The sequence below is a fragment of the Geotrypetes seraphini genome, chromosome 11 (assembly GCF_902459505.1).
Source record: "Geotrypetes seraphini chromosome 11, aGeoSer1.1, whole genome shotgun sequence".
Taxonomy (NCBI): domain Eukaryota; kingdom Metazoa; phylum Chordata; class Amphibia; order Gymnophiona; family Dermophiidae; genus Geotrypetes; species Geotrypetes seraphini.
The window spans coordinates 54832689-54860420 of record NC_047094.1 but is presented as its reverse complement, the minus strand read 5'-3'; the positions used below and the strand labels follow the sequence as shown (position 1 = coordinate 54860420).

General features: G+C 43.7%; 1 protein-coding gene across 2 annotated transcripts; it reads left to right on the top strand.

Moving 5' to 3' along the window:
* The first annotated feature begins 217 nt into the window (after window positions 1-217).
* Window positions 218-27531, top strand: MCRIP2 (MAPK regulated corepressor interacting protein 2). Of its 2 annotated transcripts, none has more exons than XM_033915039.1 (5): window positions 218-522; window positions 945-1035; window positions 23400-23530; window positions 24612-24713; window positions 26611-27531. In XM_033915039.1, exons 1-5 carry the CDS (start codon window positions 468-470, stop codon window positions 26679-26681), a joined length of 450 nt encoding a protein of 149 aa, XP_033770930.1. In that variant the 5' UTR covers window positions 218-467; the 3' UTR covers window positions 26682-27531. The 2 variants fall into 2 exon arrangements, with proteins under 2 accessions (XP_033770930.1, XP_033770929.1); XM_033915038.1 differs by having other exon boundaries at window positions 219-522; window positions 23397-23530.
* The last annotated feature ends 201 nt before the right edge of the window (window positions 27532-27732 follow it).

The window sequence follows — 27732 nt, the reverse complement described above, 5'->3', positions numbered from 1 at the left end:
ACTCAACAGCCACATCTCAGCCGTCTTCCGAGCAAAATTTCACGTTATCCAGCCCAGGCATCAAACCCTCTGGGCGAATCCACTCAGTGCCACAACCCTTCTGCCATCAGATCACGTGAGCACCACTTTACGCAAGCGCGAACTACACCTGCTCGGCCTGGGTCTGTCCTTGTCCTTTAAGAACTCTGGGGGGGGCGTGTCATTCCAACCATGCTTTTCTTAAAGGGCTCGCACTGAAGGGAGTAGCTACATCAAAGGCACGCTAGAGGTGATTTTGTAAGTGGCCTGGCAGAGGGACACGGGGCTTTGATCAAAGGCCGCGATTGCTTAAATCTTGTTGTATTCTTCTGATTTGGGGTTGGTTGTGTTCTCTTACCCAAACGACGAAAATATCTTAGCCAGAATCCTAGACGTAACTTTGCTGTGGTGTTCCCCTCTGCCCCACTTCAGAGTGCCCTTTCCAGCACATGATGTACACCATTACCCGGGGACCTAGCAAACTGGCCACGCAGAGAAGGACAGGTAATCCAGATTTGCTTTCTCTTCTTGATTCTTGTAATAAGCCATATAAAATTTCGAGGGTTTTTTTTTTTTAAATTTGCTTTTGAGGTCAATATGTAATGTATGAAAAGTGCTCTTTTACACACCAGTATTTTTTTCTGATCTGCTGATACTACTATGGCTTAGAAAAAAACGCCTCTCCTTTCTAGAAAACATTTGCAAAATCACACATGATGCTTTAGTTAATGGGGGATATAGACATGATTCAGATCCTTTTTTTAAAATTCTTCTTTTCTGCTTGATATAAACTGTTTTACAGGTAACTGGTGCCACTTTGTATTCTTTTTTAAATGACTCAATACATAATCCCAGACTCAGTGTCCTTTCTTCTATGTGACATTTACATTTCTGTATGTATGTGCGTTTGTGTGTTGTAATTTTAGGTCCCACACAGCAAATTGAAAGCAAACTGAGTGACCTGAAGTGCAAAGCTCCAAACAGTTCCAGTGTCTGTTCCTCGTGGCCCCTGGCAAGGTGAGAAGGAAAGGGAAGTGTGACAGGCCACCTGTCTCCATAAGGACTCGCAGTTCTTGTAGCCCAATAATGCTACAAGTACTGTAGCCTAACCAAGCCCACACTCTTTCATGCTGGCTGGTGACCTTGTGATTCTGGCTGGTCTTCTTAGGTCTAATGTTGGGGCAAAATTGCCACAGGGATGTTGCAGGTTCTTCCCAGTAAAGGGCTGGCTATGTGCCCTTGGCATGGTAGTCCAGAGGAGGAGCTACTGTCCAATGACCTTGTGCAGAGGTTATTGGTAAGATTTGTCATTGCTACATGGCTGCGAGGAGGCGAAAAAGAATAACTGTATTGTAAAGTTTCACCTTCCCCACATGGGGTCAGCACAAGAGAGAGAGGGAAATAACTACCCAGGCAGGCTCAGTCTGACTGCTAGGCAGATCATGCATCTGTAGGGCAGCACAATTTAAAAGGTGGCAGTCATGGCAATCAATATATCTATGTTAAGCATCTTTCCCATTCTGCTCCCTCTGAACTGTCTTTAGAAAAGGTGGGACCTGGTAGGCCTTAAGCATTTACAGAAGCCCAAGGTCCCATGCTGGGTGTAACCAATGTTGGCAAGCTAACTGACATGCTGGTGCTGTGATGGAAATGGTAAAGAAGGAAAGCTGCTACCCCCCCCCCTCCCTCAAAGGATAGGAAGATAGTGGACAGTGGACACCATGGGGGTGACAGAAGGGGAGAGGGGGGTATTAGATAACCTTGGGCTAGTCCTGCATCCAAGAAGGACAGAAGACACTGTATCCAGAGTCTCAGGGCTGCACAGATAATGTATCATTAAATCCTGCTAACCAGAATCAACACTGAACATTAGTAGCCTCATTGTAGAAAATATTGCTTGGTCCTGAATTCGGGCACTGCACTCTATTGTCATTTATCTTTCTGGTATTGCTTGATTCCAGAAACTGTTGATCAACTGCCCTTGTTTGCTTATAGCCAGCTTGCCCTTTAAGAAAAGAGAGGGAGCAATAGGGTTTGGGCCCTAGGCCTTATGTTTAAGAGGGACCCTGTAGGATGACAGACTTTACCCACTGATGGACTGCTAGCTACTGCCATAATAACTCCCTGTGGAGCCACTCATTCTGAGGTATGCTCCTGGCTTTTGTGACAGGACCCTGGTTAACATTTCTAGTTGGTTTAACATTGGCACTGTCAAATCCTACAAATGACTTGCACAGGCAGCGGCACAGCAGGCGTTGGACATTCTGAGGCCCAGGACAGAAAGTGGTAAGAGGGCCCCCAAATCCTGCCAACAGGCTGAGCTCCTTTCAATTTGGGATAGGTGTAGTGGCTCATTGAAGTTCAGGGAAAATGCAATTCCCTAACACCAGCCTTGAGCCTCAGGCAGGCTAAGCTAGTCCCAAAACTGTTCTTGTATCAAGTTTTAAAACAGCGGTGATGGTCATGTTACCTGGAATCATCTAGTACCTGACACTGTCCCTTCAGTGGCAGTGTTCTGAATAACCAGTTCCTGCTCCTTTCTCTAAAGGAGAGTCATGTTCTCTGACAATGATTTGCTAGCTTTCACTCATGTTTCTTCCAGAGGCCAACTAAATTTTAGTTTCAGATTGTGCACCAAAACCAGACTGAAATCTGGTTCATGTTTTGGCCCAAAATGCCAGGGCATTTTCAGCTGAAACAAAAGCTCTGCCCGCCCACTTGCCAATCCCCCAGACCCAATGAAAACAAGCCCCCCTCCAGCAAACTGACCCCTTGACTATCAGTAGGCCTTGCCCAGGCCTACCTTAACAAGACTTGCTGGCCTACTGTCCTCTTCCGGGGCAGGGAAGAACCCCACTCTTTCCTGCTCAATTCAGCTGCTGGGGCTTCCGGCAGCCCTTTTGAGATTGGTACTCGTACAAGCAAGAACAAATCTCAAAAGGACTGTTGGCAGTGTTAGCAGTCATTTTAAAGCAGCAGCAGTGGCACCAGGCAGGAAAGAGTGGGATTCTTTTCTTGTGGCCTCTTCTAGGGCAGAAAATCGGGGCTTGTTAAGGTAAGGCCCATTGATTCCTTGGGGGTTAGCAGGGTGCATATTTTCTGGCAGGGGCCAGGCATAATATTTCCAGATTTGGTTCTGGCTAAAACTGAGCCATGGATTTCAGAAGTTCTACATTGTTAACTAGTTGAGGGGCCCAAGATACCAACAATGGGAAATTGAGTGGCTGGGCTGAGGGTCCTAAATCTCATCCCCAGGCTGCCTGAATCGAAGTGCAATCTTTCTGGGGAAGATTTTAAAGCAATAATTTGTGGAGACCCGATACTGATACATGACCTTCCTCATCCCCCTGCAAGAGAACTCTTTATTGCTCACTGTGGGAGACAAGTGGAGTAGACCCATAGGGCTGGATTCTGTATAGGACGCCTAGTCTCAGCAGCCACCTAAGCGTCCTATATAGAATCATGTCTGTCCTAACGGACAGACGCCTAACCACTCCAATTCTCTAATCGGCATCCATGTCACAGGGAATCTCCCTGCTTTGATCAGCTCAGTGGCTGCGGCAGGAAACCCCCCAGTTGCAAAGTCAGCTGGCAGGAGGGTTGTTCAGACCCTCCTGCTGGAACCCCTGAAGTGCGCCCCCCCCCCCCGAATGTCCATGGCAGGAGTACCCAATTCCTCCTGCCACCACCCCTCCTGCCAAAATGCCTCCACCCCCAAACCCACCCGGATCCCTCCCCTTGTTCCTTTTTGTAGGCCGGCCAGAGGGATGTTTACTTCCTCCAGCCTGCAGGCCTGTCTCCACAGAATGGCAGGCCGTCCCCTTCTCGATGCATCCTGGAATGCACAGGGGAGGAGCCTTAGGCCCCACTTGGGCCAACCGGAATCTTGGGCCTCCCAGTGCATTCTGCGATGCACTGGGAGTGACCTAAGACTCTGGCCAGATCCCTTAGGCCACCTTCCATGGGAGGTGGCTTAAGGGATCTGGCCATTTAGGGCCTTAGGCCCCTCCTCTGTGCATCCCAGGATGCATCGGGAAGGGGGAGACCTGCCATTCTGTGGAGGCAGGTCAGCCGGAGGGAGTAAACATCCCTCTGGCCGGCCCACAAGAAAAAGGTACAGAGGGTGTCAGGGTGAGGACATTTTTTCTGGGCATCCCTCCTGTTGGTGATCTTTGTGGGATGGCGGCAGGAGGATTTGGGCTCATCCTGCCGCAGACATTCGGGGGTGAGGGTCCAGCAGGAGGGACTGGGCATCCCTTCTGCCTGCTAACTTTGCAGTGGGACGTGTTCCCTGCTGCAGCCACTAAACTGATCACGGCAGGGAGATTCCTTTGCTGCGATCAGTTCAGTGGTCGCGTCTATGCTGGCCTACATTTCAGGTGCCTAATGCAGCCCTAGAGAGATGCCTAGAGGGCTGTCTAAGCTCCCCTAAGGTCACTTCCGGATGAAACCATGCCTAGAGGAGACATGATAGAAACCTTCAAGATCATGAAGGGCATAGAAAAAGTAGACGGACAGATTTTTCAAATTATGGGGAACCACAAGTACAAGGGGGCACTCAGAGAACTTGAAAGGGGAAAGGTTTAGAACAAACGCCAGGAAGTTCTTTTTCACCCAGAGAGTGGTGGATACATGGAACGCGCTGCCGGAGGATGTGATAAGCAGGAGCACGCTACAGGGATTCAAAGAAGGTTTGGATAGGTACCTGGAGGACAAAGGGATTGAGGGGTACAGATAGGAGTAGAGGTAGATTATAGGGATAGGATTAAAGGATTAGAGTTAATTACAAAATTAGTTAGGGACCACTGTTTCAGGCAATAGGCCTGATGGGCCGCCGCGGGAGCGGACCGCTGGGCAAGATGGACCTCTGGTCTGTCTCAGCGGAGGCAACTTCTTATGTTCTTATGTAGCCTTGGGCGAGCTTAATTGGCCCTATTTGCCTCCCTAGGCTTGAGAAGATGCCTACAATGTAAGCAGCTTGCCTCGGGTGTGTTTTATTTTTTTAAACGTGCATCCTGATTGGCTGGTTAGACAACAGTAGGACGCCTACCAATGCCTACAATTGGGATGCCGTTTATAGAATTTGCCCCATAGAGTGCATATAATGTGAAACTTGACCATAAGCAAAAAAAGACGGAAATCTGCAAAGGTCAGGGGCTGTCCATCTTCCCACAAGAAGTGTTCTATTAATTTAATTTCTTGTGAACCCCCATCTCTGAAAAGTTGCTTTTTCCCATCCTGGGGTAAAATCTACATTACCAATAAGGGTAAGCAAGGGACTGATGGTAGCATCATAGCTCCAACTTTTCATTAAATAATGCCATGCCTCACAGAGAGGTTCCAACAATAAACTCCCTCTATGAGCTTCCTGCAATTGTGAAAGCTAGGCATGTAGCAACGAGTTGAAGTGCCATGGTTAAAAATATTCTCACTCAAATTGTATGTCTGTAAAATCAGCAGTGGAAAAAATCTAATTTTTTACATGTCTAAGAAGACATGCCTGGTTATAGAGTCTTATATCGGGAACTCCTAGGCCTCCCTCTGACCAATCCCCTAGCAGCAGGGCCCCCTTCAATTTTGCTTTCTTCTTACCCCCCATAAAACTGACTCAGTAATTTGTATAATTGCGAAAGATCTTTAGTGAAGATATAGAAGGACAGCGTTTGAAGAACATAAAGCCAGCGAGGGAAAATAATCATTTTATAAAGATTAATTCTTCCCATCAATATGAGTGGTAAATGCATCCACTGAGCCAGAAGTGATTTGGTGTCTGATAGCAATTTATCAACATTACATCTATATAATAGATGTGGGTTCATGGTTTAAACGTATGCCCAGATACCAAAAATCCATATTCGTCCATGAAAGTGAAAAGGGTCGTACCCAGCTCCTTTGTTACGAGGGCAAAGTAGTCATAGCTTCTGATTGAGATAAATTTAGTTTTCAGCCTGAGAAATCCTCATACTCCTGGACACTTTCCAATAAGGCCGATAACGAGTAGTGAGGGTTTTGCATAAACACTTAACATGTCAGTGGCAAAAGCCGCTATTTTGAAAACTTGATTACCTATAGGGATGCCTTGTATATCTGGATTAGCCTGTAATTCTCTAATCAAAGGGTTCAATTTTAGCACAAAGAGGAGGGGAGACAAAGGACATCCTTGCCTCATCCCCCTCTGCATCGGCAACCAACCTGAGAGAACACCATTGGCCCGCACTTTGAGCCCCCGGAGTAGCATATAACGTCTGAATAGCTTTATAGATGAAGTCCTGAAACCCATAAGCTCTCAGGGTACCAAAGAGAAACCCCCACATTACTCTATCAGATGCCTTTTCGGCATCTAGACTGACAAGCAGTGCATGGGCCTTCCTCCCCCAGACTGATTCTTGGGCCACTACAATTTTATGGAAATTTTTGACCACAGTGCGGCCCTTTACAAAACCTACCTGTGGTTCTGCTATTAATTCTGTCAGGATTCGAGCCATGCAATTAGCTAGTATCTTTGCTAGCAGTTTAGCTTCAAAATTTAGTAGTGAAATAGGTCTGTATGACCCCAGACTCTCCGGGTTTTTACCAGGCTTCAGAAGCACTATAATTCTGATCCCTGTAAGCAAGGGATCTCTCTGCTGTGATCAGTTTAGTGGCCGTGGCCTGTTCCCCCCTCCTCTCCCCATGCCCCTGTGTGAAGACTACCAACAGAAGGGATGCCCAGGCCCTCCAGCCGGGACTCCCGAAGCCGGCCCCCCACCCCAAATGTCTGCTGCAGGTAGAGTGCCCAATACCTCCAGCCGCCACCCTGCCGCCACATCCCCTGGCAGGAGGGATGCTGAGCAGGATAATTGGACATAAGCGTGCTCTTAGCAGCAGTACCTGTGTGGGTACCAATTAAGCTGCTAGTTTCGCTCTAGGTGTGTAAAAAGTACATGGAAAATGACACATGACGCAAATTTTATTAAAATAGTTATTTTGTTTTATTAATTGCCATAATGAATTATCAAAAGGTTAGTTTGCGTCATCTTAGAGATCTTTACAGCTGCCAAACGCTGGCCTTCCTGACAAAGATCTCAACCCAATAATTCATTGCTCCTCAATATGTACCTTTTGTCCTGCATGAAATCATTACTTGTCAGCCAATCCATTAACAGAGGCTGTCCTTAAATTTGGACAAAGAACTTCCTTTTATCATGAAATAAGTTTCAGAAATCCATATTTTTGTTTACATTCATTTCTGAATATACATTATTACATAACATATCCATCTGCATTATTACATATCCAAAGAAACTTTGAATCCAAAACTGCTGAAAAGTTCTTGTCTCTATCAGCACTATAGAAAGGAGGAGGGATATTCTCCCCTGCTCTGAAAAACTGGCAGTTTCAAGTTTCACTGACACACAGACTCAGAAAACCTCAGACCCCTTCCTATGCTGGTGATAGATATATATATATATATAAAACATTTAAATATAAGTAGAAATCATTTTCTCACATCATCATTCCATCATTCATTCGGGGCTCCTTTCTTCCATAGATCCCCACAATATATTTCATTCATATTTAATGCAAGAAAACTTTTCTTCTATGCCCAGTATTGGAATGTGAAATCAAGCTACCCAGCTCTAGCCCATTTGGTATCAATTAGACCATGAGGGAAACTGAAAAAAGACAGAAGGGACATAGGCCGAATACAAAATGGAGTAAAGTCAAGCAGAAGATACAGAAAGACAGAGAACAAAATGGAATCATTAATATTTCTATGTATGTTACGCATTACCTGATTTCCTCTATGATCTGGCTTAATAGCAAAGTACATAAAGAGAATATTATTATGCTTTTCCTTAATATTAATCTATGTTTTTCTGGCCTTGGCTACATCCATATTCAGATTTTTATTCACCAACTTTTCGTACGCTTCTATTGGGCGTGACCTTAACTAACACATATGCTTGTATCTAACTAGAGTTACCCAAAACCATACGAAAGGCAGGCGTTTTTGTAGAAAAAACTCCACAAAATACTGCACCATCATGTCCTGCACTGTCCATTCCATTAACATACCACAGCTATCGCCCCCTACAGTCCACGAGCCACTATTCAATGCCCAGTCCCTCCTGCCTAACCCTCCCCCACCCGTAACAACCGCAGCAGGAGGGATACCCACTCCCTCCTGCCAGACATCCCCTGTAATGACCATGTCCAGGAGGGACCCTCCCACCCCCTCCTGTGAAGGAAGACTGCCGACCCCCTCTCCCAGCTGGAACCCCCTCCCACCTAGCCCAGCCGGACCAGCCTTCATCTGAATTACGGGCCTGCCCTTTCCTGGTGCATTGTGGGATGCACCAGGGAGGGGCCTAAGGGCCTGATTGGCCCAGGTGTCTAAGGCCCCTCCGGAATCTTAGGCCTGTCTCCCAGTGCATTCTGGAATGTGCTGGGAGTGGCCTAAGATTCCAATTGTCCAGATCCCTTAGGCCCTCTCCCTTAGGGTTCTTAATGGGCTAGGGGGTGGGGGTCAGGCGGCCTACCTTGGTGGGGGGGGGGGGGTTTGGGGTGTCCAGCAGGAGGACTTGGTTTCCCTCCTGCTGGGGAAGCTTATGGGGGGGTTCAGGAGTGTCCGGCAGGAGGGACTGGGGATCTTATGGGGGGATTTTTTATTTTATTTTTTATGGGACAGATATTTTGTGTGTATAATACATGCAAAATATCTGTGCCATTAAAAAAAAAATAAAATAAAAATTATTTTTAACCCGGCAGAAGCAGTTTACTTATGTGTCTTCCGTTTGGTCTTGTGAACTAAAGTTGGACCCTTTGATATTATTTGACTTATATTCATTGCAAGTGCCTGTTCCAAGTGGCTATCGTTCCTTTTTGAAGCATACCATCTTGATGGGGAAGAAAGTTATTTTACTAAATTGGCTTTCACAGAGTCCTCCCAATGGCGGATGCAAATGCTCACCTTGCTTAAGCTGGAACAAATACAATTTTCAAAATTTAGAATCTCCTTTGGTTAATTTAAGCACAGTTAGTGAGGTTTTTGGACAACGTTGACCCATAGAGTGCGTAGTTGTCTTTTGTATAGGTAAATGGATATATATGGTCCCAGGCACTCCTCTCTTGGTTTTAGTTTCTTTTCGGTGGTGGGAGGGTGGTTTTGGGGATTACAAAATATTGAATTTTGAGCAAGTATAGCTTACACTTTTTTATTTGGACTGTTTATTTGTTTGGTATGGTCAAATTGCTGTATGTACAGATATTGATTTACGATTGCTCAATAAAAATGATTTAAACATAAAAAAACCCGGCAGACCTGTCTAACACAGTTACCGACAGATCAACAGCAGTTAGATTTTAGGATCATAAAACCTGATGCAAAATAGCTAAGCAAATGTTAGTGAATCAGTCGCTTGGCTGTTTTGCATGGGGTTTTACAAATTTGCATGGCCGGATCGGAAAATGGATGATTGAGGGGACAAACACACGGCGGGCCGTTTTGTGAATCGGGTCAGTTAGCATTGATTGTCGCTGAACCTATGAAAACAGGTTTAATAACAGTCACTGACTTTATTGAATAGGGGCCAATGTAGCTTTACAACTTGAATGTATAAACGACACAAAGAGACAGGGATGGGTATTGTATGTGAGGGTGGGGTGGGTTGTTTTTGATGCGTATTTTATGTAGAATGGGTACAAGTAGATCGATTTTTCACTCTGTTAAAAATTACAGAGGCTAGGCGACACTTGATGAAACTGTAGGGAAATACTTTTAAAACCAATAGGAGGAAATATTTTTTCACTCAGAATAGTTAAGATCTGGAACGCATTGCCAGAGGTTGTGGTAAAAGCGGATAGCGTAGCTGGTTTTAAGAAAGCTGAAGGAAAGTCCATAATCTGTTAAGACATGGGGAAGCCTCTGCTTGCCCTGGATCGGTAGCATGGAATATTGCTACTCCTTGGGTTTTAGCCAGGTACTAGTGACCTGGATTGGCTACCATGAGAACGGGCTGCTGGGCTTGATGGACCATTGGTCTGACCCAGTAAGGCTATTCTTATGTTCTTATGACAAGGCAATTATTACAAGTCTTGCTTGAATGTATGTTTTTGTAATGTGTGTTTTTTACTATGTATGTGTTTTTGGAACCCGCTTTGTATAAAGCGGGATATACCAAATATACTCTAATATAAACCGGGATTTTTGGGCAAAAAAATTGGCCCAAACATGGGGGTCCCAGTTTATATTTGGGCTAGTTCCCCCTTCCCAGAATTATTGCAGGCTGCTGCCAGGCTCTGCACTCTTGTCCCCCCTCCCTGCCCTGTCCTCGTACCTCCTCTGCCGAACCCTGGTGGTCCAGAGGTGCAGCGGGCAGGAGCGAGCTAACCCGGTGGCTGTCGCGAGATCAGGTTGCTTTAGCTGCTGAGTGGCACCGAGCAGGAGCGTGCTTTGGCACTGCCACCACCGACCGGGTTAGCAGTGGGGCAGGAGCGGGAAAAGCTTGCTCCTGCCCGCTGCACCTTTGGACCACCAGGGATCAGCAGAAGAGGTACAAGGACAGGGCAGGGAGGGGGGGACAGGGTGCAGAGCCTGGGAAGGGGGGAGGGATGAGTGCAGAGCCTGACAAGAGAGGGAAGGAAGGAAGGGGGCTGGGTGCAGTGCCTGACAGGGGAGGGAGAGAATAAGGCTGGGTGCAGTGCCTGGGAGGGAAGGGGGCTGGATGCAGAGCCTGACAGGGCAGGGCACTTTATTATTAAGCCGCCTGACTTATATTCCGAGTCAACCATTTTTCATCATATGGGGGGGGAAATGGGGGGGTCTTATATTCGAGTATATACGGTAAATAAAACCATAAACCATAGTATTAAGAATTGGGAATTTACCGTGCTGTGTTCTGTACAGCACCAGAGTTTTGAACACTGACCTACCAGTTAGCTAGCAGGTCTTACCCATGTTCTGATGTGTTATTGTTTTGGCATTTCACTTTGCTTTCCGCCTGGAAACTTCTTTGTGCCACCTTTATGCTACTTTAAAGCCGTTATTTGAGCCTTTAATCTTGGTGTTTATCTGAGTATACCAAGAAATGGGGCAGATAAAAGCTTTAATGGGTGCCTTTTTCCACTTCAGAGATTCCAGGTGCAAGCAAATACCATGCATGTGTTTATGGAACATACTAAGGACTTTTTTTTTTTTTTTGAGTGAGACAAATGAGAAAAAAGTTGAGAAGACTCCAGTCTCAGGAGGACTCATGGAGAAGCACCAGAGCTCTTTCCCAGCCAGCATAGATCTACACCATGCTTTCCTGAAATTGTCCTTGTGTATATGTAAGGAGAGAGAAACACGTTAAGATCCCAAGCCAAAGAAGGCTTCATGGGTGATTTTGTGAGAAATAGGCCTTTCATGAAACCGGCTACTAAGGGATGTAGAGAAAGAGATTTGTCCAGATAGGAAAGAAATGCACCGATAACATTGAGTGCAAGGTTTCCTAGAACTCTTCAGTGATAGCATACTGCGCCCAAGGGCAGAAAGCATTTACCCATTCAGTGAAAGAAACTACACTGTTAGTACTAATGAGCAAGAATTGGGATAAAGTAGGGACCCTTCATTCTGAGTTAGCAAAGTTGGAAACTCTTATAGTTCCACAGTGTTCTGATTGAGACCTCTAGGAGGAGTACGGTTTGGCTAAAGGGGTGCTATGAGGATCATGGTGCCCTGATCTTAGTGAAGTTTGAGTAGAAAGGCATCCAATGCTATGCAATTGAGGGCAAAGAGCCTGGAACAGAATTGTGGAAGTTTGCTGTACTGAGGGGAAGTAAAGAGGTCTTATGTCTGGCATTCCCCAATGAGAGAAAATCAGATGCAAGACTATTGTGCTGAGAGACCATTTGTGAGACTTCAATAAGCCTAATGAATTTGTCTGCTAATGCATTCTGCTTCCCTGCCAAGTAAACCGTCCTAAGCAGTGGCCCAATTCCAAATCTTGATTGGCTCTCGACAAAGGGGATAAGATCCTATGCCTCCCTGTTTGATAAAATAGAACATGGTGACTTATAGTTGTCTACCCCTTCCCAGTGCATCCTGGGATGCACTGGAAGGGGCCCAAGGCCCTGATTGGCTCAGGCACCTATAGCCCCTCCCAGTCGCACTTTCAAAAAGATATAAGAACATAACATAAGAATTGCCGCTTCTGGGTCAGAACAATGGTCCATCCTGCTCAGCAGTCCGCTCACGCAGCTGCCCCCAGGTCAAAAACCAGTGCTCTAAATGAGTTCAGCCTCACCTGTGTATGTCCCAGTTTAGCAGGAATTTGTCCAGCTGTCTTGAAACCCTGGAGGGTGTTTTCCCCTATTACAGACTCCGGAAGAGCGTTCCAGCTCTCCACCACTCTCTGGATGAAGAAGAACTTCCTTACGTTTGTACGGAATCTATCCCTTTTCAACTTTAAAGAGTGCCTTCTCGTTCTCCCTACCTTGGAGAGTGTGAACAGTCTGTCTATCTACTAAGTCTATTCCCTTCAGTATTTTGAATGTTTTGATCATGTCTCCTCTCAGTCTCCTCTTTTCAAGGGAGAAGAGGCCTAGTTTCTTCAATCTCTCACTGTACGGCAACTCCTCTAGCCCCTTAACCATTTTAGTCACTCTTCTCTGGAGGGCGACCAGTGCTGGATGCAGTACTCCAGGTGAGAGCGCACCATGGCCCGGTACATGTTCGTGATCCCCTTCTTTATCATTCCTAGCATTCTGTTAGCCCTTTTTGCTGCCACAGTTCATTGTGCAGACAGTTTCATTGACTTGTTGATCAGAACTCCCAAGTCTCTTTCCTGTAAATTGAATGAAGTCTGACTAGACCAGACTTATCCAAGTTCAGCTTTTGAAGGCAGCTAGCAGATTAGGCTTTCAGGATATTCCAAATAAATATACGTTCAGAAATTAGAATAACCACCACATCCATTGTATGCAACTCTTTTTTATTTTTTTTATTTTTTTTAATGTATGCATTAGAGATCCTGAAAACCTAGCCTGTTTGCAGCCCTCAAGGACTAACCTTGGGCTAGAGGACAGCTACTAAAATGATCTATGAAGACAGATTTGAAGATCTCAATATGTATATTGTGGAAAAAGGCATTTAAGTACTTCCTCGGTATAAATGCACAAGACTGGTCTCTCAAAAGAGAGCTCTGTACTGTTTGATTATATTGTACATAAGCTCTACTGAGCAGGGACTGTCTTGAATGTTATAATATACAGCTCTGCGTCTGTCTAGCAGCACTATAGAAATGAGTAGAAGTAAAGGTGAAAGGAGTTAGCTATGTAAATATTTCTCTTCAGAAAAGGTGGTGGATGCCTCCCTGTGTGGGTGGTGAAACTGATGTGTTTCTGAAGTCAAAGCAAAGGATGAGCACAGAAGGAAAGGAAGAGAGCATAAGAACATGAGTTGCCATACTGGGATAGACTGAAAATTCATCAAGCTCAATATCCTATAACAGTAACCATCCCAGGTCACAAGTGCCTGGCGAGATCGCAAAGAGTTAAAACATATTTTATGCTGTTTATCCTAGCAAATAAGCAGTGGATTTCCCCAAGTCCATCTTAATAATGGCTTATGGACTTTTCTTTTAGTAAGTTTATCCAAACCGGTTTATCCAAACCGTTTTTAAACCCTGCTAAGCTAACTGCTTTAACCACATTCTCTGGCTACGAATTCCAGAGTTCAATTAGGTAGAAAAGGACCTATAGGTCTATAAAATACTGAGTGGAATGGAATAGGTGGACGTGAATTGCTTGTTTACGCTTTCCAAAAATATTAAGGCTAGGGGCCACGCAACGGACGCTACCTTCTTCACTCGGTGTGTAATTTAAACTCTGCAGTTCATTGGCAGGGAATGTAGTGAAAGCAGTTAGCTTGGCAGGGTTTAAAAAGGTTTGAATAATTTTCTAAAAGAAAAGTCCATAAGTTAAGATAAGACTTGGGGAAAAATCCACTGCTTATTTCTAAGAAAAGCAGCATCAAAACTCTTTTACTGTTTGGGATCTGGCTAGATACTTGTGACCTGCGCTGGCTGGCCACTGTTGGAAATGGGATACTGGAGTATGGCAACTCCTTATGTGCTCTGTTAAGCAAGTCTTCATCACTAGTTTGTTGTGGATTTCTGTAATTCTTTATCAAGGATTGCCCCAGGGTAGTATCAAAGTATACAAAACACTGCTGCTCAGCTGATTTAAAGGTACAAAGAGGACAGATAATATTACTCCAGTACATAAAGACCTTCACTGGCTATCAGTGGAATGGCACATAATATTTAAATGTCCTAAAAATTTTTTTAATATAACTTATGTGTATTTTTGTTTAACACTGTGAATTATAGTTGTTTTTACTGTGCTTTGATTCTTTAGACTGGTTTTGAGTAAGGCGATTTACTTACCTAATTTAAAATGAATAGTAACCTAGTAGATGATGGCAGATAAGAGACCTGTATAGTCCATCCAGTCTGCCCAATAAGATAAAATATAGATAAGTTAACTGGTTAGCACAGCAAAGCCCACTCTCTGCCCTTGCTCTTCAAAAAATTAATACATCATCATTTTATCCAATAACTTATAGGAAGCCAATGCAAATTAACCAAAAGCATTATGGGCAGAATTCAGTAAATTGTGATTGTGTGTAAACCGGTTTCAATTTAAGAAACAGTTAAACTCAGCTCATTACTCTGTTTATGTGATTTTATTAGTCGGCATTTGAAGAGAAGAAATTGTTTAATTATGCAGATTTTATACTATGGTTTGTTTTTTTATCTTATATATACTTTTAAGTGATGTAAATGGTTTTAGTTTTTTTATAAATGGTATAAAGTTTTAAATAAATAAAATAAATGGTACACAGGCACCAGGAAGATCTGTGCTAAGATGGTATTTTGTAAAGGCCACTTCATGCAGATCACCTTTTTTTGCAGAATACCTTCTTAGCACTTATCTTCTGTCTAACTTTGGGTGCAGCACTTAACGCCTACTGAAACCTGGTGTAAATGTTGGCAGTTAGGTAATCTAGTTTGTAACATCATGCCTAATTTCTGTGCATTCTCCTCCCCTACCCATCCCTCCCAAGGCCACACCTCTTTGAGTTGCATGCTATAAAATTTAAGTGCACATTTTATTGAGGTTGCCAGAAGTCTGGATTTACCCAGACCTGTCCTCCTTTTAAAGTGCATGTCCGGACGGCTTTTTGTCTAGGCTTTGAAAAGCAGATCGCATCGGGAGGGGCATGTGCAGATGCCCTCCTGATTTGAGATGAGCAGGCTGAGGGGATGGTGTTAGGGGTGGGGCTAGGGGCAAGGCTGGGGCGTGACGTGGGCATAACAGGGCATGGATGGTTGGAACTGGGCAGGTCTGTGGGCGGGTCTATGGGTCTGGATTTTACATAAGTAAAATCTGGTAACTACATTTTATAGTCTAGGACAGGGGTAGGCAATTCCGGTCCTCAAGAGCCGGAGCCAGGTCAGGTTTTCAGGATCTCCACAATGAATATGTATGAGACAGATTTGAATGCACTGCCTCCTTGAGATGCAAATCTGTCTCTTGCATATTTATTGTGGAGATCCTGAAAACCTGACCTGGCTCTCGAGGACCGGAATTGCCTACCCCTGGTCTAGGACATAGAGCATGAGAAAGTTTCACATAATGGAGGTGACAAGCATCCTGATGCATATTCACTAGGGATATTCTGAAAATCTGATTGGCGGGTGGTCCCCCAGGACAGGCTTGAGAACCACTAATGTAGGCCACATCAGGCTTTCTGATGACGCCAACAAATTGAAATACGAAAATATTTAAAGCAATTTGTTTGCTGGTTAAATCGGTTTCAAAACTTTGTCCTGGAGCTGCTTTGCTTATCCAGTCGTTTCTCAAACTATCATTCCTTCCATTCATCCTTAACACGACTTGCCTGGGAATGCTAACATCCAACTCGGTATACAATTCCATCATTGAAACCTTTGTTTTTCAACTCTATTTGTATAGAAGCTGGCCTGGTAACTGTGGCACTGCTGCATGCTATTATGTAGAAAAGCTGAATTAGATTATTGGGACTCTGCTGCTTTGATGATTTGCCAAGGAATGGGCATGCTGCTGAGGCAGCATTTGGATGAAGACTGGAAGTCTGTCCCTACACAACAGTGACAACTAGTGGCCAGGGTTCCAGTTAGGGCAGTGGTAGGGAATTCCGGTCCTCGAGAGCCGTATCCCAGTCAGGTTTTCAGGATTTCCCCAATGAATATGCATTGAAAGCAGTGCATTCAAATAGATCTCATGCATATTCATTGGGGAAATCCTAAAAACCCGACTGGAATACAGTTCTCGAGGACTGGAGTTCCCTACCCTTGAGTTAGGGTTACCATATTTTACAAAAGAAAACCCCAGACACACAACTCCGCCCAGTTCCGCCCCCAGCCCAACCAAGCCTCTTCTCTTTTGCAACGAGCTCTGGTCGCATTTGGAGGGCCTGGAGCAAGCGCGGATGTGTTTGTACATACTCGGAGGCCCTCCATATGCTGCCGGAGTTTGTTAGAGCTTTCCAAAACCCGGACAAATGCCAGGTTTTGAAAGCCCGTCTGGGTTTTCTCGGACATCTGGTATCCCTAGTTCTAGTTGAGTTGGAAGGCTCAAAGGAACAGGAGAGAATTGCTAGACTTCCCCAAAAAAACCTCCCCTACCCCCCCCCCTTTTTTTTTTGTGTATGCACAGCAGATTCCTTCTACTACTCTGGAGCTTAGAACTCAGTTTAACCTGAACACAAAATATCATGAGTCTTCATTTACAGTTACGTTGTTCCCTTCATTTGTATTGCCTTAGTTCCATTCAATTTAATCCAGAAAAAGGAAGATGGATTGTGACATCCGGGTTTTACTTCCATTTGTTTCAATAAAAGTAAAGCCCAGATGTCTATCTGTCCTCCTTTCTTCCTTTGCTTTCAGTAGAAGTTAAACCCGGATGTCTCAATCTGTCCTCCTTTTTCTGGAGCCATATGGTGACCCTATTCCAACCCACAGAAAGGCAGTATATCAAATGCATGACCTTTATGACCAATTTCCATGACTTTTCTTTGAGAGTCGTGATCTGTGGTTCTCTCTACTTCTACTGCATTTAAGTCGGCCTGTAGAACTCTGTGTTGAGTGAAGGATGAGATCCTCTTTGTCATTACTCCACTCTGGGCTGTGAATGTTGCTTTCACAGCATATTTTACCATTCTTGACCTAGGACCAGACACATATCGGAAAAGCATGCTCCGATTAGAAAGGAGCCTAAAGGTCGAGATGTGGATGGGCAGACTAAACAGGCTGTGTGGTTGTCTGCCATTATTTTCTGTGCTTATAGCTGTGCCACAGGGTAACCAGACCACCCATATTTTATTTTCTTGTTAAACAGTTTTCTCCCTAGGCCAGGGGTAGGCAATTCCGGTCCTCAAGAGCTGAAGCCAGGTCAGGTTTTTGGGATATCCACAATAAATATGCATGAGATAGATTTGCATCTCAAGGAGGCAGTGCATGCAAATCCATCTCGTACATATTCATTGTGGATATCCTGAAAACCTGACCCTGCTCTGGCTCTCGAGGACCGGAATTGCCTACCCCTGCCCTAGGCATAAGGATAAGCATGCTGGTTGCATTTTGTTTTTGGTGTAGTTTTGATTAAAAATTATTTGTGCTGATTTGGTTTTTATTTGTGCTAAAAACAAAAACTTCAGTTGGAAATGCAGTGAAATCAAACAAGCCCTTTTTTTTTTTTTTTAATGTATTTAATTTGTTTTATATCCCATCTTCCCCAGTGAGCTCAGAACAGGTTACAGGTTAACATACGTAAAAAAATAGTTAAGGCGTGTTACAGGTCGACATAATAGTTTGTTTATACTAAAATAACATAAATACAGAGTGATCTAGATCCACATGCATTTAATATACATTTGTTTGGGAGGGATAGACTAGAGCTCATTCCAACTGGAGGAGATAGAGTGTAGGTTTTGATGTCCTGTAGTCTAATTAATGATGCTGAGGAGCAGAAGGAGCTGGGGGGGGGGGGGGGAACGACGACAAGACATTCTACCATACGGATAATAGGTGAGGGAATTAGGTGAAGAGGTAGGATTTTATTGCTTTCCTGACGTTCAGAAGTCCTTCGAGGGATCTGATATGTAAAGGCAATTGATTCTAGTAGTTTGGCAAGAAATGGGAGTAGGATCGGCATCTGGTGAACTGGAGTTGGGAGGGAAGAACCAAAAGGTTACTTGCAGCCATGTTTCCACCTGGGAGTGGAGTGACCTGCTCGAGACATATGGGGGCAGCTTAGTTGAAATGTAGCCGGTCGTCCTGTAGTGCAAGGACTTGTACGCTAGTACCAGTCCCTTAAAGACAGTGTTTTTGGTCTCTTGGCTAAGAAAGTGATATTGGGGGGGGGGGGGGGGTTGGACATCTGAAACCCCTCCATCTTTTTGGAGGTGGTGGAATTGTCTCCACAATCTCATGGTTTTGGAAAGAGGTCTGGTGCAGGGCTCCTTTAGGCAGAAATTTTTTTTCTCTAGACCTGGGGATTATACGTGGATTCTTTGCCTCAAAGCTTAGTCTTATTTTGAATACCTTGTGAGCTGGTAACTCCTCTGATGGGTGTTTGGTGCCCCCTTAATCTTGCTGTATATCTCGTTTTCACTGCTATGTCCTCTCTTTTTTTTGGGGGGGGGGGAGAACAGTACTGGTTATGTTGTTCAGATAAATTTCCAATGACATTTGGTATAGCTGTATTTATATTGTTAATATATGATTTCTGTTTCCGCGGTATATACTCTCTTTGATGGGGGGAGGTTCGATATGTTTCTCATACTTTGGTCCATGTTAGTTTTTGGACCATGTTAGCCTTCCTTAACATTGTTCCACTCCTACTGTACTTGGGTGGGGGGAAGGGTTGTTCTTTTAGGCACATTATATATGGGTGATGTATGTTACACTATTCTTTCATATTTACTGTACCCTGTAGTCTTCAATAAAAACCATTTCACATAAAAAGATAGTGTTTTTGTTATAGGTAGCCAGTGGGCTGACAATAGAGCTCGGGAGACAGGGTCGTGTGCATTAAGGTTTTTAAGCAGTCTTAATTGCTGCGTTTTGTACATATTAGAGATGTAGATTTTTTGCTGTCGGCCTGTTGAATAGTGCGTTGCAGTAGTCCATGCAGGAGAGAACAAAAACAGAGAAGCTGGGAAAAGTCAGGTTCTGAGAGTTTATTTTCCAGAGTTGCCGAACATAGAATGAAGATGAGACCACGTGAGAGATAGGGTTGGAAAGTGATAGGTTTGAGTCAAGAAGTATCCCTAAGCTGCATACGTGGTCCTTTGCAATTATGGTAGACTCCCAGGAAGAGAGGGCTGGGTGAAGGTACAGTGTTCTTTGTGGATCCAAAGGAGTTCTGTTTTGGAGGTGTTTAGTTGCAGTTTGTTACTGGATATCCAGTTTTTGACTTCTGAGAGGTAATTAAGGAATTTCATGATCGGAGAGTCATGGTGTTTTCCCAGTAGAAAATATAGTTGGATGTCAAGCCAGCACGGATTCTGTAAGGGAAGGTCGTGCCTGACAAACCTTCTGTATTTCTTTGAGGGAATAAGCAGTCAGGTGGACAAAGGGGAACCCATAGACATCATTTACCTCGATTTTCAAAAGGCCTTTGACAAGGTGCCACATGAAAGGCTGCTTAGGAAGCTGTGGAACCACGGGGTGGGCGGGGATGTACACAGATGGATCAAGCACTGGCTGTCAGGTAGACTACAGAGGGTCGGAGTAAAGGGCCAATATTCTGACTGGCGGGGAGTCACGAGCGGTGTGCCGCAGGGATCGGTGCTGGGGCCGCTACTCTTCAACATATTTATCAATGACCTGGAAACGGAGGCAAAGTGTGAGGTTATAAAATTTGCAGACGATACCAAGCTCTGCGCCAGAGTTAGGACCAGGGAGGAGTGTGAGGAACTGCAAAGGGACCTCGATAAGCTGGAGGACTGGGCAAACAAATGGCAAATGCGCTTTAACGTAGATAAATGCAAGGTCGTGCACATAGGGAAAAAGAACCCGTTGTTCGAGTATAAAATGGGGGGGAGATTGCTGGAAGACACCGGACTTGAGAGAGACTTGGGTGTGCTAGTGGATCCATCCATGAAACCATCCGCACAGTGTGCAGCAGCCTCGAAGAAAGCCAACAGGATGCTGGGCATCATCAAGAGGGGCATATCAACCAGGACACGGGAAGTCATCATGCCGCTGTATCGAGCGATGGTGCGCCCACATCTGGAATACTGCGTTCAATATTGGTCGCCGCACCTCAAGAAGGACATGGCAGTTCTTGAGAGAGTCCAAAGGAGGGCAACGAAACTGGTAAGAGGGCTGGAAAACTGCCCATATGCTGAGAGGCTGGATAAACTGGGACTCTTCTCTCTGGAAAAGAGGAGGCTCAGGGGGGATATGATAGAGACCTTCAAAATACTTAGGGGCATAGAGAGGGTGGACAGGGACAGGTTCTTCAGACTAAAAGGGACGACAGGTACGAGGGGGCACTCAGAGAAACTGAAGGGAGATAGATTCAAATCAAATGCAAGGAAGTTTTTCTTCACCCAAAGGGTCGTGGACAAATGGAATGCGCTCCCGGAGGAAGTGATCCGGCAGAGTACAGTACAGGGATTCAAACAGGGATTGGACAGATTCCTGAGGGAAAAGGGGATCGTAGGGTACTGAGGGAGGTGCTGGGGTGTTGCATAAGTATAGACAGCTCACCAGGTCGTGCAGGTGCAAGGCCGGAGGGTTAGGACATTGATGGGAAGATAGGACTTCGATGAGAAACCTAGGGGGCAAGGGGGCCCCTTCTGGTGATTAAGGCAGGTCATGACCTGTTGGGCCGCCGCGGGGGCGTACTGCTGGGCGGGATGGACCTCTGGTCTGACCCGGCAGAGGCACTGCTTATGTTTTTATGTTCTTATGTTCTTATTTGCGAAAGAGTGAATCCAGATTTAATTTTTATGGGCTATATCTGGGATAGGTCTAATGTAGAGATTAAATAGTAGAGGGGATAGTAGTGCACCTGAGGTACACCATATTTTGATTTGGCTTAGGTTTTGAAAGGGTAGAGTCAAGTAGTTTGGTTTGGGATCTTTTACTCAGGAAGGAAGTGAACTAGCATATTGCAGTGCCTTGGACGCCAGATTTGGAGAATCATGAAATTATAAGATGGTGGTCAATAGTGTTGAAGGCTGCAGTGAGATCTAGTAGCACCAGAAAGGCTTATCGACAAAGGAGCATAGTTGGTTAAGTAGGGTTTTTTCCAGGATTTTTGAAATAAAGTTGCTGGGCATGCCAGGGTCGAGAGTAGGTTTTACAAAAAATTGGTCTGAATGCTGATTTCCAGTTTGGGCACTGAGCCTGATTGTAGAGAAGTTTTGATAAGAGGAAGGACTGAACTTACAAAGGTGTCTTTTGCAGCAACTAGGAGGTGTGGTGAGAAGGGACTAAGGGTAGAGCCAGAAGGGTGAATGGAGCCAAGCATCTTGGTGAGGTCATCATACGAGAGTCTCAAAGTGGGTTAGGTTCCCCATTGATGTGAGGAATTGGTGTTGGTTATGTGGTGGAGCTGAGATGAGATCGTATTTTGTCTGCGAAGTTTTGAAAGCATTTCACAGTTTAGATCAGTGTTAAGACATTGGTTGCCTCATGTGAATATCCCTTTTTGTCAGTGGAAAAAGTTTTTTTGATCTATTGGAGGCTTTTTTAGTAGTTGTTGGGATTAAAATGCCTTTTTGACATCATGGGTAGCTTGCTTGTTTTCTTGTAGTTTTCTTCCAGCTGGTGAGGTCTGGATTTGTACCATATCCTTTCTGCTCTCCTTAGTTCTCTTTTCTTGGTTCTTAGGTTGTTAGTGAACCAGAGGAGGAGGATTTGCGAGGATAGTACTTGAATTCTTTGACTGGTGCTACCTTCGTAGAGGTTTAAACACCTACATGGCATAAATGTGAATGAGGCGAGTCTCTTTTCAATTGAAACAAAACTCTGAAATGAGGGGGCATAGGATAGAGGTGAAAGGGGGATAAGACTAGGAAGTAACCTCAGAAAATACTTTTTTACATAAAGAGTGGTAAATGCTTGGAATGACCTCCCAGTAGAGGTCATGGAGATAAGTGTATTGCCTTTTTAAATTTTTAGTTTCAAAACAAAATGCTTATTCTTAGTAGAAATAGATGACAGATTAGAAACCTTCCTGACCACATCAGAGCTGTATCCACTAGGAAATGCAACTGCATGTTCATATGTGCATTATAGGCCAGTCCACAGCTGTGTTCTGATTGGTGAAGCTGTGCCAGCGCCACCTTGGATTCTGTCCCAAGATTCTGCTGCTTTCTTACAGCAGGGGGAGGTTTTTTCCCTGCCCAAAGAGAAGATTCTAGTGCTGCTAATGCTTTGAACAGTACCTCTAGTTTAACTTACTGTTCACTGCATTTGTTAAACATTTACCATGTGAAACATTAGAAAGTAACTTAATGTACTTGCAATGGGAATATTTTTTGTAGAATGCAATAGTTTTGAAACTTGGTTCATTATCAGGATTTCCTTACTAAAATTCATTAGAATAGGAAAAAAAAAAGGTATAGTGCATGAGAGGGGTGGAGTTATTTTACCCTTTTCATTTTATTCTTTTATGATGTAGGGCAGGATTTCAGATCTCAAATGCTGTGACAAACCAGGTTTTCAAGTTCTCCCTAATTAATGTGTAATGAGAAATTTGCCTACAATGGAGATTGTACCTATTTTGATCTTATTCATTAGCAAGACCCTGAAAACTTTACTGTTTGCAGTACTTGAAGCCCGAACTCTTGCATCCCTGATTTAGTGACATAAAGACCAAGGCCATCAGAAGGGATGGCTGCTCTGGTTGCCAAGCTGGGGGGGGGGGGAGGAGTATACCACGCCACCATTTTGAGTAAATCTGTGAATCTATAACCATGTAAGCTCAAAGGGGAAGGAGGACAGTGAAAGCAACCCTTGCCCTGGACACTGATTTGTCCAGTAACTGCACTGATAAGACTCCACGCAAGTGTTTCTTCTGTGTATTCCATTGATTTTTGACAGTAAAGCAAACACTTTAGCTAATGTTGCTAGTTGTAGATCAGTGGAGCAAAACTTGTTCAAATCAGCATAGAAATGGAACTTCAAGGAAAGCTACAAACTCAAGAGGTACACGTATTCCTACATTACAAAGCTGATAGCTGGCCGTGCCTCCTCTGGCTCTGCCCCTCATTTGTCTGCCACCTTCTGGCTTATGCATTTCATCTTTGCCCTCTGAAATCCATTGGCCCTGATATACTGTACTTTTCTTTCCAGCAGTACCCTTGCCCCAAAGCTAGTTTTCAACAGAGTGAATGGGAAAAGGCACCAGGCAGCTGTACCTCGGCCTGCAGCAACAGAAGAAAGTTACACACCGGCACATGAAGAAAACGTGCGATTTGTCCATGAGGGTAAGAGCCTCTGCAGAGTTCAGCTATATTTTCTGCTGTTGCTTTGTTATCCACCCTGGAAACAGACTGCTACTCCATTTCCCCGGGATACTTTCATCCCTTCTTCTCTCCCAAGGTACCTGCTAGCCACTTTCCCATCTCCTAGCTTCTGAGGCTGTTCACTTCTGCTGCCAAATCCATGCATATTTACTCTTCCTTCCCTCTTTATCTTAGATTTTACTGCCTCCTTTCTCATCTTTCCTGGGGCATCATTCTTTGTCAATTTTCTTGCCTGCTGTTCAAATCTTCTAGGAGCAATTGCTTGCTTATCATTAGAAAATGACATGGAGACAAATTTGTCCCTGTCCCTGCGAGATCCATCTCTGAGTTTTGTCCCTGTCAGCTCTGTCCTCCATCTGCACAAGCCTTGAACACGTAAAATCATAAGCGTTCGAGGCTTGTATAGATGAGGATGAAGCTTGCAGGAATGGGGCAGGGAACGGGATGGAGAAAGATCCCATGAGGACCGGGACAAATTTGTCCCCTTGTCATTCTCTACTTACCATCTCTCAGTAAAAGAAACAATAAGTACTGATGCCACTATCTCACAAGGATACTTTTGCTTAGTCTCTCTCTTCCAAAGATTTTTTTGTGGATGGTGTCCCCTCTAAGGCGTATCCATCAGAGGTAATATTTCCCATCTCCCAGGGCATCCGAGTCCAAAGCCCTACTGCTGGCAGTACTTTCTTTCCTGTAGTGGTTATTTGCTAGTGCCTAATTTCTAGAGCATTCTCTTCCTGCAGATACTGTAGCCGATTTCTCATTCTTATATGGTAACACATTAATCTTGTCTAAGGCCTGATCCGTTGAACTTTCTTAACTGACCTATATTTCCCTCATTCTGTCTCCTCCTGTTTTTGCAATTTCTCCTCTCCCCCCCCCTCCCGTTCTATCACTGCTGTTGTTGTTTTTCTCATTTTATGTCTCTTCATATTTCTTGCTTTCTCTTACAAGATTCTTTTTCCCATCATCCTCTGCCTCTTTCATCTTTTCACACTCTGTCCTCCCCACACACTGTCTCATCCTCTTCTGTTCCTCACAGCCTGGCAGGAAGTAGAGCAGCAGCTGGCAGACGGTCATCAAAGGAAGAATGGCCATGGTCCTGTGCAGTATGTGGAGAAAACACCAAATCCTATCCTGAAGAGTAAGTGTCCAGTACAAATTAGCCTTTAACATTGGCAAATATGAATGTCCCTTTCCATAGCAATAAGAGGAAGAATTTCTCTCCCTACCTTAAATTAGTACAGAGTGGAGGTGCTCACTTTCTGTCTGATATTTTTTTATTTATTTATCATTTTTCAATAATATCAAGTATCCACTTGTATAGAAAGATAAAGTTAAACAAGAAATAAATTTACAAGTCAGTTTATAGTCTAGTAACCCAAATTATCTTAACTTTAAACTCAAGTCCTCAATGTAGATCTAAAATGTAGTATCACCGAAATATAACAAAGAAAATGGAAATAAAGAATTAACAATTATATTGGCTGAGATAGTAAGCCAAACAATCGTATTTAAGAGTTCTTCATATTCCTCCTCCTATTTTCAGTCGAGCCGCTGGCAAGAAGGTTGTCAGCTGGCTAGGATCAAAGAAAACATATTTTTGCATTTGATTCACTATCACACATTTACATGGGTGACGAAGAAAATAAGTCCCCCCAAGAGCTATAACACCTGGCTCTAACAATAGAAATTCACGTGGACGTTTTTGTGTAACTCGTTACAGATCTGGATACATTTGTATTTTAAATACCTTAGAAAATTTTTTTGTTTATTTTTAAAGAAAAGTCTTAATAGCCAGTTTTTATCGGGTGCTAAGGCAACTGTAAGAAGTGTTTCTGGCTTTGCTACTTCCCTATCTGAAAGTTCCAACAATGTAGAAATATTAAGTAATTGTTGATCTTCATCCTTTAACTTTTCTTCCCTTTTAATGGTAAATAATACACTTGGGTGAATGGCGGTAATAGTTCTTCAGTAATTTCCAACACTTCCATCATGTAGCGTTTCAACATATCTCTTGGAGTTACTCTAGGAAAATTAATTAGTCTGAGGTTATTGCTACGAGAGAAATTTTCTAAAATCTCCAATTTTCTTTTTAAGTTAGTATTGTCTCTCACCAGTGTTTCTGCAATTTGTTTGGAAACTTTCCATTTCTTGGGAAGAATTTAATATTGAATTTTTCAAATCCTGTAAATCAACTTTTATATTCTTAATTTCACTTTCTTGAGTATTAATTTTTTGCTCTAACAGAGAGCTGAGGATTTATTATTTTAGTCAAACTCGCCACAAGATCCCAAATAGCGTCAAGAGTTACCTCTTTGGGTTTCTTTAATGTAAAAAAACTTTTTAGAAGAATTCTGTCTGATATTTAACATAACAGGGTTTGGATGGGGGACGCCCAGAATAAGCTTATTCTGGGCGTCCCCCATCCAAACCCTGTTGTGACTGGTTGTGCCTCTTTGTTGTTACTATTTTAGGATTTTTGGCATACATATTGAGTGTAGTGTGTGATATTTAACATAGACTGGCACAGACCCTCTGCAGCCTAGCTGAAGGAAGCATTCTAAGGTGCAAAGTTGTCTGTATTGGTTCTGAAGAAAATCTGGATTCTTGCCAATTCTAACACCTTTTCTTGGACTAACCTGAAAACTGAGAAACTTTATCTTGGAATTTGAACCTACGCTGGCGCCTTGTGTAGTTATTAGCAGTAGCTGTGTGTGAAAAAGGTCATCTAATTTTCATCTTAAACAGATTAGAGTTGGCATGCTCTGTGGCAGTTTTTCAAGGTGAAAAGGTTTTTGTAAACCAACCCTGAGCTAGCTGTCGGAAAACAGTAAGGCTCAGCCTGGGTTTTCTGTCCTAGGCTGATCCAGTGTAGTACTTGAAGATGGAAGTAGATAAAATTTCTTTACCAACAGCCCCCCCCCCAAAAAAAAAAATAAAAACCCCCAAAACACCAAACACAACCCCTTAACATACTGTAATCAAATGTAATACTTTTTTCTATTATACAACCTGGGTTTTTCTTTTGTCTTATATAGACTTTGTTCCCATTGACCTGGAAGAATGGTGGGCCCAGCGGTTTCTAGCCAACATTGAGAACTGCTCATAAAAGGACAATGAGGAAGTCAAAAGTGGACCAACTCCTACCTCCAGAACTTCATCTTTGCCCTTCCCTAGACTGACAAGACAGAATGGAGGTTGGGTAAAGAGGGTTGGGGAGCTGAAGAGCCCAAGATCAATTATGGGGTGGAGGGATGCTGAAACATTTGCACTGGTGACATAGTTGCCTAGCAGCTGAGCCAAGACCCTTGAGCTATAAATGCATAACAATGAGAGCATGCCATCAGTGGCCTGCAGCCTCTTGCAAACCAGAAGTCTAATGTCTGGAGGACATCAACTATGCAAGAAAGATGGCCATAGCAATAACTGTTCCTTTTGGTCCTCCAGCTTTTATAGTCATTATCAGGGCAGCAGATAATGAGCAAGTCGGGAGAGAGCAGAGTTGTGTACGTCTGTTTTAATAACTGCCAATTGAATGCTCACATCTCACAATTCATGCAGTGTTAGTAAAGAACAGTTCTGCTAAATTATTTCACTCTGTATGATCAGTGCTTGTTGCTAAAAGAATGAGGCAGTGTGTCTCTTGATTGCAGTAGGGTCATCATTAGGGTGACATAAAATGCTGACATCTTTATTGGGCTAGTCCTGTACTAACAGACACAATGCTAAAGTCCTTGGTATATAAAACAGCAATTTTATTTGTCCAGTGCTGCTCTGCATCAGTGGATTTGATGGTACTAGATTATTCTGTCCATTCAAGCAGCATGTGAGATCCTTCCGAGCCTGGTACTTTAATAACACTACAACACACTAATAACATCTTGTTTTAAGTCCTTATCATATCTGTTACCACTATGACAGGTATCTGATTATAAAACTTATGCACAGAGGACGGCTCCCTCTCAAAAGAAAAAACAAATGCATTCAAGTGCAACTATGCCAGTGCAAAGTATATAGATGTACAGAAACCTATGCATTAGACAGTATAGGGGAGGGGTGAAATAGCATCTGCTTATGGAAGCTTGTAGTTTCTTGAGGATTGAAACATGCGTGGATTTTATATGTAATGTGTGGTAAAAGGCTAATACAGTTTAGCAGTG